The sequence below is a fragment of the Poeciliopsis prolifica genome, unplaced genomic scaffold (assembly GCF_027474105.1).
Source record: "Poeciliopsis prolifica strain line A6 unplaced genomic scaffold, Auburn_PproV2 SCAFFOLD049, whole genome shotgun sequence".
In the NCBI taxonomy this organism is placed as follows: Eukaryota; Metazoa; Chordata; class Actinopteri; order Cyprinodontiformes; family Poeciliidae; genus Poeciliopsis; species Poeciliopsis prolifica.
The window spans coordinates 1483637-1500000 of record NW_026562424.1 but is presented as its reverse complement, the minus strand read 5'-3'; the positions used below and the strand labels follow the sequence as shown (position 1 = coordinate 1500000).

The 16364-nt window shown below is 44.1% G+C and overlaps 3 protein-coding genes across 5 annotated transcripts in view; 2 read left to right on the top strand and 1 right to left on the bottom strand.

Moving 5' to 3' along the window:
- Positions 1 to 2995, top strand: part of LOC129377636 (uncharacterized) — an 8988-nt gene extending 5993 nt beyond the window's left edge. The window contains exons 3-5 of the mRNA XM_055057732.1: position 1; positions 308 to 356; positions 629 to 2995. The exon at position 1 is cut by the window's left edge and continues 143 nt beyond it. Coding sequence (XP_054913707.1) covers position 1; positions 308 to 348 — 42 coding nt within the window. The 3' untranslated portion in view covers positions 349 to 356; positions 629 to 2995. The remainder of the gene's footprint in view (positions 2 to 307; positions 357 to 628) is intronic.
- A 339-nt stretch (positions 2996 to 3334) lies between these two features.
- Positions 3335 to 12268, bottom strand: znf646 (zinc finger protein 646). 3 transcript variants are annotated; one of them, XR_008607946.1, is made up of 5 exons: positions 11399 to 11523; positions 8204 to 10310; positions 6843 to 7724; positions 5646 to 6134; positions 3335 to 5162 (listed from the first exon to the last, which is right to left on the bottom strand). XR_008607946.1 is itself a non-coding variant. In XM_055057714.1 (4 exons), the coding sequence occupies exons 2-4, from the start codon at positions 10150 to 10152 to the stop codon at positions 5804 to 5806; spliced, it is 3162 nt and encodes a 1053-aa protein (XP_054913689.1). In that variant the 5' UTR covers positions 10153 to 10310; positions 12186 to 12268; the 3' UTR covers positions 3335 to 5803. The 3 variants fall into 3 exon arrangements, 2 of the variants coding, with proteins under 2 accessions (XP_054913689.1, XP_054913690.1); XM_055057714.1 differs by lacking the exon at positions 11399 to 11523 and adding an exon at positions 12186 to 12268 and having other exon boundaries at positions 3335 to 6134; XM_055057715.1 differs by lacking the exon at positions 3335 to 5162 and having other exon boundaries at positions 6091 to 6171.
- On the top strand, positions 11914 to 14660 carry znf668 (zinc finger protein 668). The gene is made up of 2 exons (XM_055057724.1): positions 11914 to 12018; positions 12525 to 14660. Exon 2 carries the CDS (start codon positions 12534 to 12536, stop codon positions 14430 to 14432), a length of 1899 nt encoding a protein of 632 aa, XP_054913699.1. The 5' UTR covers positions 11914 to 12018; positions 12525 to 12533; the 3' UTR covers positions 14433 to 14660.
- Positions 14661 to 16364: the final 1704 nt, after the last annotated feature.

Genomic DNA, 16364 nt, shown 5'->3' with positions numbered 1-16364 from the left:
GGTAGAAACCCGTTTGAACAACTTTTCTCCTCCAGCTTGATGTGGAAACTTTGAATCTCAGAAAAATGAGTTTTAATCTCCAAATTCTGCAACTGAATCTCAAAGTTTGTTTACTAATGAAACTGGAGGAAAAACTGGATTTTTAAAAGTTTTCTCCTCTTTCATGTGAATCTGAGACAACAAAGCTGTGACCTTTGACCTTGAAACGTTTCTAAACAGACATGAACGGGGTGTGGAAACTTCCTGCAGTTTTCAGTTGTAACATTGCGATGATTTGAGCTCAGAGTTTATTTTCTGATGTCTGCAGAACCCATCGAAGAGACGGCGGGGCCACTTTACCAAGCTTAAACAGCCGAGTACGTATTTATTATTATTAATATTAACAGTAATGTTTACACTGTAATCTCTTTACTTCAGTGGTTTGACAGTCAGAGCTCCTAAAACTTTAAGCTTATTCTGACTTCAGGATCAATTTGAACATCTCATGTAAAATAAATCTGTTTTATATCATAAAATAAAAGTCACTTTATGGGTGAAACTGTTTGTCACACAGACCATAAGCTAATGATCCTGTGTCTGTCTGGCAGTTTGAAGCTGTTTTCAGAAAGTTTTTAAATCTTGTGCGCAGCCTCATCCCACTCTGCAACCAGATGTGACCAAACCACAGAGCCTGAGGAACCTCTGGACCACGAGCCGCACACCGGACCCCGGGGCCGCGGCTCCGGCTGCAGACGGGCCCATCTTTATTTATTGGACTGTTGGTGAGGAGCTGAGCTCAGTTCTGATCGGGTCGGTCAGACAGCAGGCGACCCGCTGAGCCTCTGCTCACCCTGTAGGAATAGTAACAACGTTATACACTAGTTTGGTTTCCTGTTCAGGAAACGTCTCTTTGTTTTGCATTAACTGAGACTCCAACCTGGAGGCTCTTGGTGGGTTTCCAGACGTTTGATTCCGTTAAGACTTCAACTCGTGTTCTAGTGTGAACTCCGGCGATGCGGCGCAGCGATGCGACGATGCAACGCGGCGATGCAACGCGGCCTCTAACTGCACACGTGAAGAAGACAAACTGTTCGGCACATTAAGGCCATTTGAATGTAGCTTTATGAGAAACGTCCCCAGTACGCACCAGCTGAACCGTCCTCATGCACTCTGGGCCAGGCTTGCAAAGGGCTGACCGGCGGTAGCCCAGGGCGCCACATTTAGGGGGCACTTCCCAAAATGTTTATTTTTTTTACCTCATATTAAACACATGCACTCATTTTGCATGTGGTGTTTTTTTAAATATTGTTGTTTTTTATTAATTTGAGCAACACTCAAATATTAAGATGATGAAGTTTCATCTTTTTGGACCAACATGGCGGCCCCTGCCAGATGTTTTTACCCAACCAATCAGCAGTTTGTAGCTGCTAATTTGTCAGTGTTTGTTACAGAGCCCCCTAGTGGCCAGAGGGACCTTTTTCTTTTGCATTTCCTCTCAGTAATGTTTTCACTGCTCAGTTAATGTGACGTCTCTAAAACTGGAAGACTTTTTCATGTATGTTTGTATCTCGTTTGTGACGTATCAGAAGGTTTCTATCTTTAGGACACAAACGCAGCACAAACTTCTGTGCAAAAGTAAAACAGGTCAAACATGGCATTTAAAGGGGCGGTTTAAAAAAAATCCTGTTGTATCTTTAAATCATGTTTCCCCTGGAATGTAGATTTATTTCTTTCATGCATGTTTGTGAAATCAATCTCCATGGCAACCATTCAGTTGCGTAAAACACCTGGGTGGACCTAGCCCCGCCTTCAAGATGCAGCTCCTCCCTCTCAACTCCTTCAGACTAGCCAGCAGCAATTAGCAAACACATTTATTGAGCTCATTATAGGAACTGCTGCTCAGAGCAACGCTGGTAAAAATGTTGTTAAAGGGTTAACAGAGGAGCCATGTTGGAATGACTTCCTGGAGGCGGAGCTTCAGAACCATCAGGAGTTTTTAAAGAGAGAGACCCAATTTCAAGGTGTTAAATCAGGAAGTTCTTTCTCATTTAAGTTATTTATTAACATGCTAACTTGATGATGCTATAAAATAGCATCATGTGTTAAGGAAATACATAACGGCCCTTTAAATTCCTTTTAAGACATTAACAGAAACTTAGATCCAAGCTAATTATGCTATTTTTGAGTTATTTTCATGGAGAAAAACAATCCCTGACATCCCTTAGGGGGCGCTGTATTTTGTAAATCACATCTGTAACAGATTTTTAAAATGTTTTAATTTTCGGTGGGTTTGGGCTCCAAACTGGTCTCCAGCCCAGGGCCTCCTATTCCTCTAAATCCGGCCCTGTTTTCACTGTTACTGCCTCTCCTGAGACCAGCAGACAGTTTTTAATGAATTTTCCGCTCGTTCCAGCGCTGTTGTTCTGTTTTTACTGTGCCTGACTTTCAGAAGAGGCGGCTCACATCCGCGTCTCGGCGCTTGCAGGACAGGATGTGAAACACTAGACACTCACTCCAAACTGCTAACATGTGGGAATGCTGCGAGGAATGCGCTGCGGAGCAGGAAAAAACCTGCAGTGTTTTAGTTGGAGCTCCTGGACGCTCTTCCCACATGTTTCTGTGACTTTACAGCTAAAGCAGCAAAACAAGGGATGAGTTTGCTTGTTCAATTTATCATAGGTTTTCTATCAGATTGTAACAGACGTGGTTTTTCAAACTGTTGAGCTAATTTCAAGGTAGTTTTAACTGCATTGAGGAATCACTTCACAAATAGTTTTTTTAATTTTTTTTAGAAGATGTGTATATTATTTATTTTTTTAAGCGTCTCAGCGCAGCAACTCTGACTGTGAGGAAGAGAAGTGCATTTCAAAGAGACTCCAGTGAAGGTCTTTAGTGAAAAGCTAATTAACATTTTGCTTTTATTCTCCTGCTTCGTTTCTTCCTTACATGCACTGGCTTCTCTTACTTCAAACTTTTGTGTAGCAAATATATTTTCACAATAAAACTGACAACTTTTGCGGATGTTTGTTGTGTTTTCGTTCAGAAATATTGAAACTTTGGTTGTTTTCTTGGATCTTGTGTTTTTGGACTATTGGAGGAAACACAAACCCAGAACCTTCCTGACATGTTTCAGGTGTTTAATTTTGTTCATATTGAATATTTTAGCATAACTTCAGTTTCTATAAACATGGGTGGTTCTAGACGGGGGCCAGCCGGGGGCCACTGCCCCTCCTCTGCAGAGATAATACGAGATTAATTTCTTATGCACATTCTGGCAAAGAAACTTGCTAATTGATTCCTTGAATGTAGTTAAAGAAAAACTTCTATAATTATAATCATAGTATGAGTCAAATCATTCAGTAAATGTTGCTTTTATTAGATATTTCATTTTTCTCCCACTGAAGAAACATTAAATGAGGTCCAAACAACATTTTCATCAGAATTTACAACCTGCATATAGTATAATAACAAAACACAGTCATAATGTCCCAACCCAACGCTGCCCTGTCTCTGCTGGACCGAACCCAACCGCCATGAACTTCCTGTCCCCAGGACACATTTCTATAAACAGGAAGTCGCATCACAAACCAAAGAGTCTCAATGTTTCTGTTTCTAACGGCAACAGGTTTCTGAGGTATTCCATAAATGAGGTCAGAGATCATGAAATAATCACATATAAAGGCAACATATTAAAAAAACAGAATTAAAACAGTTTGAGAACATTTTTGTTTGATATCATGTCAAAAATTTTTAAAGCATGAATTAAAAAAACCCAGAAAAGAGCTGAAGCTTTTTTCCAACCTAATTTAAAGTTAAAATAAAAGGAGTTCATGCTGGGATACAACCAGGTTTCTGTTCCCATAATGCATCAGGATTCAGCTAAAAACACATCTGAAATGGCACGAGTGAAGAAATAAATCATTCATTGTTTTATGTCTTTACATCTCTGGAAAAGAACATAAAACACCTGAAAGTGAAACTAAAGTTTAGTTTAAATGGCAAAATTCACTTGATCCTCTAAAATAACATCTGACTAATAATCCATGACTTTTTGTTTTCCTGGGGAATAATTATGACGCGACACAGATGTATGGATGAGGAGCCATGTTTTTTCTGGCTCGGTGCGCGAAGCTAAAAATGGCAACTCAGTCTCCATGGCAACTGATAGCCAACATATGCCTGCTGCAAGTATCAATATGAGAAGTTTATTACAGTTTATTACTGTTTATTACTGTTTATTACTGTTTATTACAGTTTATTACTGTTTATTACAGTTTATTACAGTTTATTACAGTTTATTACAGTTTATTACTGTTTATTACTGTTTATTACAGTTTATTACTGTTTATTACTGTTTATTACTGTTTATTACAGTTTATTACTTTTTGTTACAGTTTATAAGGATTTTAAGGATTTTTATGCATCTTCACCAGAGGTCAGGTTGATCCTTCAGAGGGCATCATCATCATCATCATCATCATCATCATCATCATCATCATCATCACCATCATCACCATCATCATCACCATCATCACCATTATCTGACTGATGTTTTAAAGGCTACCGGATATATACAGCAGTCAGAAAACTTTCTATTAAAATAAACACATAATACAGCAATAAATAATCAAATACATCCATTTAGGCAGAAAGTACGAATCAGGGACACTGCAGATGGAAAAAAGGAGCAATTTCACACCAGAAAAGTCAAACATTTTCAACTTAATCTAAGAAAAAAAAAACAATTTCTTAGTTTCAAAAGTCGAGAAATTTTCTCTAAATTTGTGATTTTTTCTTGCAAATTTCTGAGACGTTTTCTCATCATTTTTGTCTGCAGTGACCCTGATATGTAAACCGGTTATTAATATGAGCAGAACTGGTTAATATTCTGGCTCCGGATCTCATCCAAACCCAGGAGGTATTTAGTTGCTCTGACCGTCGTTATGAACAGAGTTTATGGTTTTATTTTGGTTCTTCAGGATATGAAAACGTTCAGATCCAGTTCTGTTACCTGCTGACCGGACCTTCAGAACCACAACGTCTCTGAACGCCATAGAACTCTTTCTGAGGAAATACTGCTTACAATTATTAATAATAGCAGGATAAATATCACGAACATAAAGACGCTGCGGGTCGACCCGTTGCTGCGATGCGTCAGCGTCCGCCATGTTGGATGTGGAAACCTGCCATGGACAATGAAATGGACCAAACTTTCTCAAGTTTTAAAAGTTGAAAATTCTCAACTTTTGAAACTCAGAATTTTCCTTATTTTTTCTAGAACATTTCTAAGATTTATCAAAAATTCTGAGTTTTGTTCTTACAAATTTTTCATTTTTAGGGCTAAGATATTTTTTTGTTTATTTCTTTAAAGTTTCTGACACAAAACTCAAAATGTTAGAATTTCTTGCAAATTTTTGACTTTTGAAAATCAGAAATTTGAAAGTTTTTATAGAAAACATCAGAAATGAATCTGAAATATTTCAGAAGTTTGTTTCTGAAAAAATTTTAAACTTTTTCAGCTTTCAAATGTTCTTGTTTTTTCTTCTAGAAAATTTTAGTTATTTTCCTGAAATGAAGATTAATCTCAAAATTTCTCAGTGTTTTTGCAGAAATGCACTTTTTTATTGCATCTAAACATGCAATCATAAACACGTTTCCATTCTTACCTGTGAACGGTCACGTCACTGGATCTGCTCTGTAATGCAAAACATCGGCCATCTTGTTCCACCGCTCCATGTGCCACATCCAAGATGGCGGCGGTGAGGTATGATGTATTCATGTCTGCAGTAATCCTCATCCTGTCGTCATGTTTGGCAGCATGATGTCACAGGAAGGCGCTCTGGTGCAGCTTCTGATGGTGCCTCAGGTTGGACTTGCTGGAAAAGGTTTTCCCGCAGCGCTGGCAGTCGAAGGGCTTCTCCTTGGTGTGGATGCGGCGGTGGCAGACGAGCTGCGTGGAGACGCGGAACGCCTTGCCGCAGGTCAGGCACTGGTAGCGCCGGGGCTCAGTGTGGATGCGGCGGTGGTTCTTCAGCGCCATCAGGTTGGAGAACTCCTTCTGGCAGACGACGCAGCAGAAGCGGCCCGTCTTGTGGCTGTTCTTGTGGTTGAGCAGCGATCCGGCGTGGCGGTACGAGCGACCGCACAGGTCACACCTGCATCACAAACACTGAGACTGGAACCAGGCGACGCCTCAAACAGAAAATATCCCATCCAATTAAATACATTTTACTTAGAGCTGCAGTAACTTTATTACAAAATATACATTTTTTCCAAATACATAGTTGAAACTGTCACCAAAGTTCTGGGAAGCAACTTGTTCTATTTTTTCAACCAATGTACTTTTAGGATTCATTTATTAATTGGATTTAGTATTTCTAAACTGTACATTTTACTTTTACTTGAGTAATTTTATTATGAAATATCTTCTCTTGCTGGAGTGAAATTTTTGAATTTTCTCCTCATTGAATAAAAAACAAAACATATTTTAATCAAAACTTTTCCACACTCAGACACACAGGTCCAGTTTCTGTTGAAGTTCCTTCAGTTTTTCTATGAAAAAAAATTATTTGGAAACATTTATTTTGTCTGATTTTGTTACTCTTTGTGTTACTTTTATAAATTATTGTAATTTTTGTCCTTAAAATTCAAACTTTCCACTTAAGTTTATATTTTCATCAGTGGGATTAAGTAATTTTAAATATTAAATGATTGATAATTTGATCAGTTCCTTAGTACTTGGGTAGATTTTTTACAGTAGAGTGAAAACATGTTAGTTATTTTATTCTCAGTTGAATCAGGTCTTTTCATTTTTATGGTTTTCACAGGTTTTATGTTTGTGCATAAATATCTCAGAAACTCACCTGAAGCATTTTTGTCCTGTCTCCTCCTGGACGCCAGGGGGCGCTGTGACCTCCTGACCCCTGAGGCAGCGCTGCCCCGTCAGGCCGGTCTGATCCTGGAAGCTCGGCGCCGGTCCGTGCAGCCGCTGGTGGTTCTGCAGGACGCTGGCGCGGCGGAAGGCCTTCCCGCACGTTGCACATTCGTACTTCCTGTTTCTGTGGATGCGGGCGTGGCCACGCAGCGCCGCGCGGTTGGTGAAGCGCTTGGCGCAGACGGTGCAGCTGAACTCGCCCGTCTGGTGCGCCCTCTTGTGGTTGAGCAGTGAGCCGGCGTGCCGGTAGCTGCGGGGGCATAGGTTGCACCTGAACAGCCGCTCCTCTTCCTCGTAGGAGGGCGCCACTTGCTGGTCGGAGGACTTTCTGCACCTGAGGCCCGGCCGGCCTGCGACGGCGTTCTGTCTGAGCGCAGCGCAGACATGCGCCTGCAGTTGCGCCGGCCCCCTGAAGCCTCTGCCGCAGCGCTGGCACAGGAGCCTCTTGGCCAGGTGAATCCTCAGGTGGTTGCTCAAGGCCAGCTGGTTGCAGTAAATGTTGCTGCAGAAGCTGCAGGAAAACTCGCCCATCTGATGGGACTTCCTGTGGTTGGCCAGACTCCCGGCGTGGCGGTAGGTCCGGCCGCACTGGTCGCAGGAGAACGGCCGTCTCTCGCCTACCGGTGCAGACGCCTGCCGGCATCTCCTCTCTGGCCGGACAACCTGGACCGGATCGCTCAGTTCCGGGACCGGATCGCTCAGTTCAGGTGCAGGAACTGAGCGATCCGGTCGGTTCTGTTTGTGTTTTCTCAGATGGTTCAGCAGCTGCTTCTGGAGCTTGAAGGCTTTTCCACATTCCTGACAGGCAAACCTGCAAAAACAAACACAAAATATCACAAACCTCAACCTGACATTACAAAAGTTCATCATTTAAAGGGACATTGTCATTAAAATAGACTTTGTCTTTCCATCATGTTGTAATGTTATTGATTCTTTCATGCATGAAATCCTTTAATCTCCATGGCAACCATTCAGCTGTAAAAGCCCCGCCTCCGAGGCTATATATAGCCTACAGCCTATATAGGCACACACAAGTCTGATTGACAGCACTAAGGCCCGCCTCCTGGCTCTGATTGGTTGTTTTTGCAGACTGCATTAGCAGCTCAGAGAGATCAATTTTATCATATTATCTGTTTCTGATTATCTGGAGATTTTAACAAATATAACAAAAACATATTTTATAAAATCACGTCCTGCAGCTTTAAATAAAAATCTATAGCATGCATCACTTTATCTGATTGACTGTCAGAACAATCAATCAATGATTCAATATGTTGCCGATGCCCTGACCTTTTGAGGTCAAAGTGTGACCTATGGTGGTTCTTCAGCGCCAGCAGGTTGTAGAAGCGTTTCTGGCAGACGGAGCATCTGAACACGCCCGTTTTATGGGACTTTTTGTGGTTGAGCAGCGAGCCGGCGTGGCGGTACGACCGCCCACACTGATCACAGCGATGCTGGCGCTCCACGCCGCCGCCACCGGGCTTCAGTTCCTCCTCCTCTGTGACCTCAACTTCCTGCTTGGCTGCGCAGTCGTGGCTGCTGAGGTGACTGTAGCTGATGCAGGAGACGCCGCAGCTGCTGCAGATCAGCATCTCCCCAGACTCTGGATGTAGGGGGTCGGCGCCCTGCGGAGCGCCATCGGAGCGCGTGTGGCCCCTCAGGTGGCTCCTGAGGGCCGCCATGCTGCTGTAGCTGATCCCGCACACTGAGCACTCGTAGTCATCGTCTTCGTCGGGATTCTCGTCTTCTCCGGCACTGTTCCCGTGGCAACCCTGCTCAAAGTAGCTGAATTCTGTTGTTTCTGAGCTTTGGGCGTCCCTGGGGTCAAAGGTTAAGCTGCAGGGTTGGTCCGCAGGTGTGTGTTGGTGTAGCAGGATGCAGCTGTGAGATTTGACCCCGGCTACGTCTTCAAACGTCTCGCAGCAGTCCGCGCACATATGCGACGCCATGGCAACCTGGGAGCAGAAACCCTCAGTGGAGAGCGTTTCGCCGCCAGGATTGACGGCGGCCATGTTTTCCTGGTCTGATCCAAACCCGGTCTGGGTCTGCTGGCTCACAGGCTCCGGGGAGAGCCAGCCTTGCTCTGCGGGCTGTTGGGAAGATGGCCGCCGCGTTCGGGAAGATGGCCGCCGCGTTCGGGAAGATGGCCGCCGCGTTCGGGAAGATGGCCGCCGCGTTCGGTGGAGGCGCAGGTGGCTCCTGAGGGCGGCCAGGTGGGGGTACTGCTTCCTGCAGACGGCGCAGCGGAACACGCCCACCTGGTGGGAGCGCCGGTGGTTGATGAGGCTCCCGGAGTGACGGTAGCTCTTCCCACAGGTGTGACACTTGAAGGGTCTCTCATCGGGATCCGGAGTGGATGTTTCTTCTTTTACAGCGCTCTGTGATGTGCTTATTACCGCAACGTCTGTTGCATCCGTACCGTCAAACCCACTCAGATCAAAGTTCTGAAGAACCTCTGCAGCAGACGGATTGAAGCTGGACTCCGGCAGGGAAACATCAGGCTCCTCAGGCGAAGACTTGTGCAGCCGGATGTGCTCCTGGAATTCCCTATTTCCAGGAAAAAACTCTTGGCACAGGAGGCAGAAATTCTCCAGAGTGTCCCGTTTCTGGTTCTCGAACAGGACCGGTTCTGACCTGGTAGCTGTGCTCTGATCCATCTCGCCTCGCATCCTGTGGATCCTCTGGTGGCTGTAGAGGGCGGCCATGTTGCCACACAGCTTAAAGCAGACGGTGCATTCAAACACGCCCAGCTGGTGGCTCTTCTTGTGATTGGTCAGGCTGCGCTGGTGGATGTAGGACTTCCCACACTGGTCGCATTGAAAGGGTCTCTTTGGCGCCACGCTGCAGCGCTCCGGCTGCAACGTGAGAATCGCAGCGATGTCTGCGTCCTCCTTACGTTCAGGCTGCTGGTCGCATTCGCTGCCCTGTGAGGATCTGCAAGGCAGATGAACCGTCTTCTGGTGTGTCTGCAGCTGCGCCGCCAGACGAAAACATTTCCCACAGTCGGCGCAAGAGTACTTCCTAAGCGAGGCGTGACTGCGCAGGTGGTTCTTCATGGCCGAAGCGTTCCAGTTTTCTTTCCCACAGATGGAGCACAGGAACGAACCCACTTCATGAGTCCGTCTGTGATTGGCCAGGCTGCCGGCGTGTCTGTAGCCACGCCCACATTCGTTGCATTTGAATTTGCGGTCGTCCTCTAGTGGATGATGAGCATCCATGCGCTGCAGCGGGCTGGACATGTTGGGCCACCGTCTGCAGTCAGAAATCCCAGTCCTGCCTGTGACACTGCAGCCCAACCTGCAGCCGTCGCATTAGTTCTTATTTATTTCCTGTGACAGGAAGCCAGATCCTGCAGCACGATCCAGGAACCATTTCACAGGACACCGCAAAAAGAAATCTGGAAAAGAGAGTTAGATGATTACTGACCAACAGAAGAAACAAACTGACAAATATTAAAACGAGAAACTGACAGGTTATAAAATAAACACATTGTGATGAAGATTTTATGTCCCTGAGTTGTTTTGCAATTGTCAATGTGGACAATGAAATTGTGTTTCTACACATGAAAACAAATTACTACTCCTTTTTAATTTTGTTTAACTTTTTTATTTTGAGTAGTTTAAATATTTTTTTCTTTTTAAAATGTCACATATTTATTGTTGTTCTAATAAATACTTAATATTCAATATTCTGCATCTTGTTAATTACTGAAATCACTTCTCAAGGCAAATCACAAGCAGTTTTCATCAACTAAAAAAAACAAAACAAAAAACTAGAATGTATGAAACTGAAAAATGTGTTATTTACATGCAAATCTTGTTATATATATATATATATATATATAAATAAAGGGAACACACAATATAACTCCAAGTAAATCAAACTTCTGTGAAATCAAACTGTCCACTTAGAAACTGATTGACAATCAATATCACCTGCTGTTGTGCAAATTTAATAGACAACAGGTGGAAATTATTTTCATATTTATTTCATTCATTCAGATCTAGGATGTGTTATTTGAGTGTTCCCTTTATTTTTTTAGCAGTGTATAAATATATATATGAAGGTCTGATGTCATTGAATTGTTTTCTATTTTGTTAATCAGTGAGGAAAGTTTTTCATGGCTCTAATCTTGTTAAATCCTGTTTTGTTTCTATATAAACCAACATAATCAATTTAACGGGACTTTTAAACTTCGTGGTTATTTAAAGGCTAACATGTCTGCACCTGTTTTACAAACTGGATCAATAACTAGAAACAGCGACTCTATCTACAATTTCATGAAACATGTTAATATTTGTGCCGAGAGTTAAATTATATTACAGTAAAGTGAAAGTTGGACTCCAGTCAACAAGTCGGTTGTAACTGAGCACTTAGCAGTTAGCAGTTAGCATGGGATAGCGGCCCGCGGTTAGCTAAACAAGCATCAAACACCTCCAATAAAACACAGGCTTCACCACAAACAACACAGTAGGGATTAAATACCTGGAGATGTTTTTAATGCCTGCACGAATCTTCAATAATATTGTTTTCTTTTTGTTGACCTATTCTTCATACAAACGACAAACCATTTGATCAAACTGTCCTTTCTTCTTCCATCCACACCGCTCTGGTTGCTAGGAAACAGGAAATGTGTAGCAGCGAAATGCTTCCGTCTCAGCAGCACCCAGCTAATAATTGTTCATTTATCAAGGAAAATGCTTGGTAACCCTGAGATTTAGACAAATAAAATAAATGAATGAATAAATAAAAATGTCACATTAAGCGTCAAACTTTATAGGAAGTACTGGAATTGATTTATTTTAACTGTCTGACACAGCTACTTTAAATAGCTGACGTTGCTAGCGATGCTACCGGCACGTAAGAATACAAATATTATTATATTAATTTAAAATATTTTTATTCTGGAAGTGGTTATATTATTTTTCTCTGATTTGAACATTTAGACATTAAACACATTATTGATGCGCACTCTCTGGCTGGTTGCTGTCGTCATCAGGGTCCTAGTGCCGACGCGTCACCGCCTCCAGTAAACAGCGACTCTCGCAGTAAAAGCTCCCGTCTCTCCGGGACTCGGTCTGCCGACTGTTTATGAACCGATTCCGGTAAGAACCGATGGTTTTGTTTGAAAGGACGCTTTGGGGAAAGCTCGGTAGTTTTAGCGGCGGCCGTTGCTGAGATCTGCGGTCTGATTTGAGCGACCAGCGGTCCTAAAGCCAGCCATTTTGAGTCAACGCGAGTAGCCCGGCAGCTAGCAGCGGCAGATACATACATGTGATGTCCCGCAGGTCGCGACCTCATCCCGCTGACATGGAGGGTTTAATGAGACGCGCGGTGCGTTGCGGTGGCAGGCGGGTCTGCACAGCTGTCACTGCAGAGACTTCCTCTGTCATCAAAGCGGTTAGCTTATTGTCCCTGAGGTCCTAATGCCAGCCATTTTGAGAATAAATAACAGCGTCTCCACATATTTCTATCATTATGTGATACATTTTCTGTTTCAGGATGTTCTATTTGCACTTTCAACTCATCTGATCAACATTAATCCATCTACTTCCTGTTGCAAATATTTTGTGCTTACTGCAAATCTGTTTTTAATTTGATCTGTTTTTAGAAATAAAAAATGGCCTCCCCTCAGCCTGGCAGCCCGCCTCCTGCAGAGCAGTTTACCCCCCCAGAGAAGGATGATGACAGCAAGGAAGGAGAAGAGGAGGTGAGGGATCAGCCGGTTAAAAAACGAGGCAGAGGCAGACCTCCAAAAGCCAAACCCAGCTTCAAATGCTCCACTTGCACAGAGACTTTCAAAAGCATGTTGGCTCTGCAGAGCCACAAACTGGCAGCGCATGCAACGCAACAGCAGCAGCAGCAGCAGCATGCATGTTCTGAATGCACCAAAACGTTTTCTAGCAAAGCTCAGCTCTCCAAGCATGAACGCACCCACTCCTCCCAGCGGCCCTTCCAGTGTCCGGATTGCCACAAGGCGTACAAGACGACCACGGAGCTGCGCAACCACAGCCGCTCCCACACCGGGGAGAAACCCTTCGTGTGCCCCGAGTGTGGGAAAGCCTTCATGCAGGCTATCTGCCTGCGGATCCACACGACGCAGCACAGCGGTGAGCGACCGTACTCGTGCCCCCAGTGCAACAAGAGCTATCCCACCCTGTCCAAGCTGAAGGTCCACGAACGCTCCCACACTGGAGAGAAGCCATACTTCTGCGCCGAATGCGGAAAGAGCTTTGCTGACCCCTCTGTGTTCAGGAAGCACAAACGGAACCATCAGGGCCACCGTCCGTATGCCTGTGAGGAGTGTGGGAAGACGTACACGGAGCTGAAGGACCTGAAGAACCATGAGCGTTCCCACACTGGCGAGAAGCCGTTCCTTTGCTCCGACTGCGGCAAGGCCTTCTCCCGCTCCTCGTCGCTGGCATGCCACCAGCGAATCCACTCCCAGAACAAACCCTACCAGTGTGAGCAGTGTGGGAAAGGCTTTACGCAGCTGTCCTCGTACCAGTCTCACCTGCGCACGCACTCTGGGGAGAAACCCTTCCTCTGCCCCCAGTGCGGTAAGATGTTTTCTGACCCGTCCAGCTTCCGGCGGCACCAGCGTGCCCACATGGGCTTCAAGCCGTACCCCTGTGACAAATGCTCCAAGCGCTTCCGGCAGCCGGCTGACCTGGCCGTGCATGAGCGCGTCCACTCCGGAGAGCGGCCATACAAGTGTCAGAGCTGCGACAAGGCTTTCGTGGCATCCTGGGACCTGCGGCGCCACATGCTGGTGCACACCGGGCTGCGGCCCTTCTCCTGCACCGAGTGCGACAAGTCGTTCACTGAGCGCTCCAGCCTCAACAAGCACCGGCGTGTTCATTCCGGAGAGAGACCCTTTAAATGCGAGGAGTGCCTGAAGTCGTTCGTGGTCTCCTCAAGTCTGCGGAAGCACGAAAGGACTCACCTGGCGGAGCAGCCGGAGCAGCAGGAAGATTCAGCCTCCACCTCCACCACCAGCTTCGCCCCCCACACCATGCTGCCACAGTTCTCCTGCTCCCTCTGCGACGCCACCTTCGCCTCCTGGGACGAGGTTCAGGCCCACGAGGCGCTCCACCCGGCCGACCCCGCTGCGCTGCACGTCTGCCGAACCTGCAGCGCAGAGTTTGGCCAGCTGGGGGAGCTGGAGGAACATGCCAAGCAGCACAAAAAGCTGCATGTCTGTGACAGCTGCGGGAAGGGCTTCCAGAACCGATCAGGGCTGCGGAAGCACCAGAAGATCCACTCGGCCAGCAAGCCACACCGCTGCCCGCACTGCGGGAAGGCCTTCCTGTTCGCCGCGTACCTGCGCAAGCACCTCCGGACTCACCCAGCGGCGGCGGCGCCCGCAGTCCCAGCTGTGGATGAGATTATTCACACAGACCCTCTTCCCTCGCCCCCGGCGGCCTCGACCTCTGACCCCGGCGCCATGTCTCTGACCGTACCTGTGAGCTCCTTCCACACCCTCCCAGATTACCTGGTCAAAGATGAAGGACTTTAAACTTTAAAAAAACAACCAGCATCGTAAAAAAACCACAGAAACAATCAAAAATACATTGTTGGTGTAACTTGATCATTCTTATGATTTCTAACAAATATGATGTAAAAAATGTTTTATAATCCCTGATATAATCTCCTACTTGTGCTCCTCATGTTTTAATCTGTTCATAAAATCATTTCTCCTGCAACCAGACGCCATAAACTAAAATAAACCTACACATTGACTCTACTCACCTTGAATAATTTGCATTCATTAAACTTGCTTTAAGTCCATTTTTAACCATTTTATTATTTGTAGTGGAAAAATGTTGACTGTAAAACTTTTATATCAATAAAAAAAAAAAAATTTCTTTTAAACTTGTTACTTTTTCTTTTAAATCTTTGTGAAATCTTAATTTTTCAGTTTGGGTTCAACATTTGGTGACTTATATTGAATATAATTTCAGTTCTGTATATTTGCATACAAGATATCTCCAGAGAACTCTACCTCTGCAGACACATTTATAAAAGTAAGTAATTGTAATCAAAGCTGGTTGTTTTGGTTCAGCAAATGATTTTGATTTTACATTAAATAGAAATCTTTATTGTCATCTCAACCTCCAGGAACTGAACAGCTTTCTGCTTCTTTCTAACATATGGAGCTAAATTGGGGCCATAATATTTCTTCAAAGGAAAAAATAAGTAAAACTTGAATCTTTTTTCCAGGTTCAAAAAGTTTTTTTGACTTTTTAATTTTTTTGTCTGAAACCTTTTTCCTTCAGTTTTAAAATAATTTTTCAGTTTCAACTTCTTTTTCTTTTGTACAAACTATATGGCCCCATTTTAGCTCCATACTGCTGGTATTTTTGATGTTTTCCCTCTTTGAGGTTGGAAGGCCTCTTTACCATCACCCTAATCTTCACTGGGGGCTGCTCCGTCCAGCTGATCCACTTCCAGTCTGAATCTGCAGGAGGTGAATAATTTTATGTGTAACTGTTTGGCGTGAACCATAAAAAAGATATTTAAGTCTTATTTTTAAAATGATCATTATTAGCCTGCAGATTTCAAAGGGAGACTTTAGGACAGGATGCATAAAATCAGGTTTTATAAGGTCTCATGCACTGTTACAGGAAAGGTTTAATTTTATTTCCTGGTTGCATCAGTTGGGGGTGAATAACTCGCTGCAGCTGGAAGACAATGACTCTGCAGTGATTATCCAATCAGAAGCTCGTACCTGTCAGCTTAGTTAAATCCAGGTGCTGCAAGAAACAGGATGTGAAATTGCCTGAAGATTTGTTGTGTTTGCTGAATCAGCTGAATTATAGTAAATTTATACATTTTAGTTTAAAATTAAGAGAAAAAAGAAGGTTTTAAACTGCAGGAGGGTTAAAGTTTGAGGTTGTTGGGAAGCAGAATCAGCGTTACGACAACATGGCTGAACCTGGGCTCTGCTCCCCCAGGAAACAAAACGCTTGGCGTCTCAAACATCTGTTCAGAGTTACGAGTTGGTTTAATGATGGCGGCTCCACATAAACCCATGAATATTTACGCTTTGGCCCCTCGGCCAATCAGATGAGGCTTCATCTTATTCCATCATGTTGGAAAACAACAAACTTCAGAAAATAAATGGAGATAATCCAGATGTGTTTGGTGAATGAGTTGAAGTGTTTGTTGGTTTTAGTTTCCTTTGTGCGTCAACATCAACGTTTCACCATGAGCTGCAACATGATTTATGGAAGTTCAGGTTTTTACTTTTTCAAGCTTCTTAAAATTATTTTAGTACCAAAGTATATATTTTGCATTCCTTGTTCATGACTGTTTCATATTGCTATCATGTGTAAAATAAATAAAAAATACAAAGTTTTACAGTTTTCAGCATGTTTGTTTTGTTAGCTGTGATTGGTTCTCTCGTTCATTTCTTTGGTTCAATTTGACCTCCTATGAAGAGACGATT

Coding starts and splice junctions, on each gene's coding strand:
- znf646 (XM_055057714.1), bottom strand. CDS start 10,152: ATGTCCAGCCCGCTGCAGCGCATGGATGCTCATCATCCACTAGAGGAC. Junction 7,725..8,203: donor TCACACTTTGACCTCAAAAG/GTCAGGGCATCG, acceptor TTGTTTTTGCAG/GTTTGCCTGTCAGGAATGTG. Junction 6,135..6,842: donor ACAGGACAAAAATGCTTCAG/GTGAGTTTCTGA, acceptor TTTGTGATGCAG/GTGTGACCTGTGCGGTCGCT.
- znf668 (XM_055057724.1), top strand. CDS start 12,534: ATGGCCTCCCCTCAGCCTGGCAGCCCGCCTCCTGCAGAGCAGTTTACC.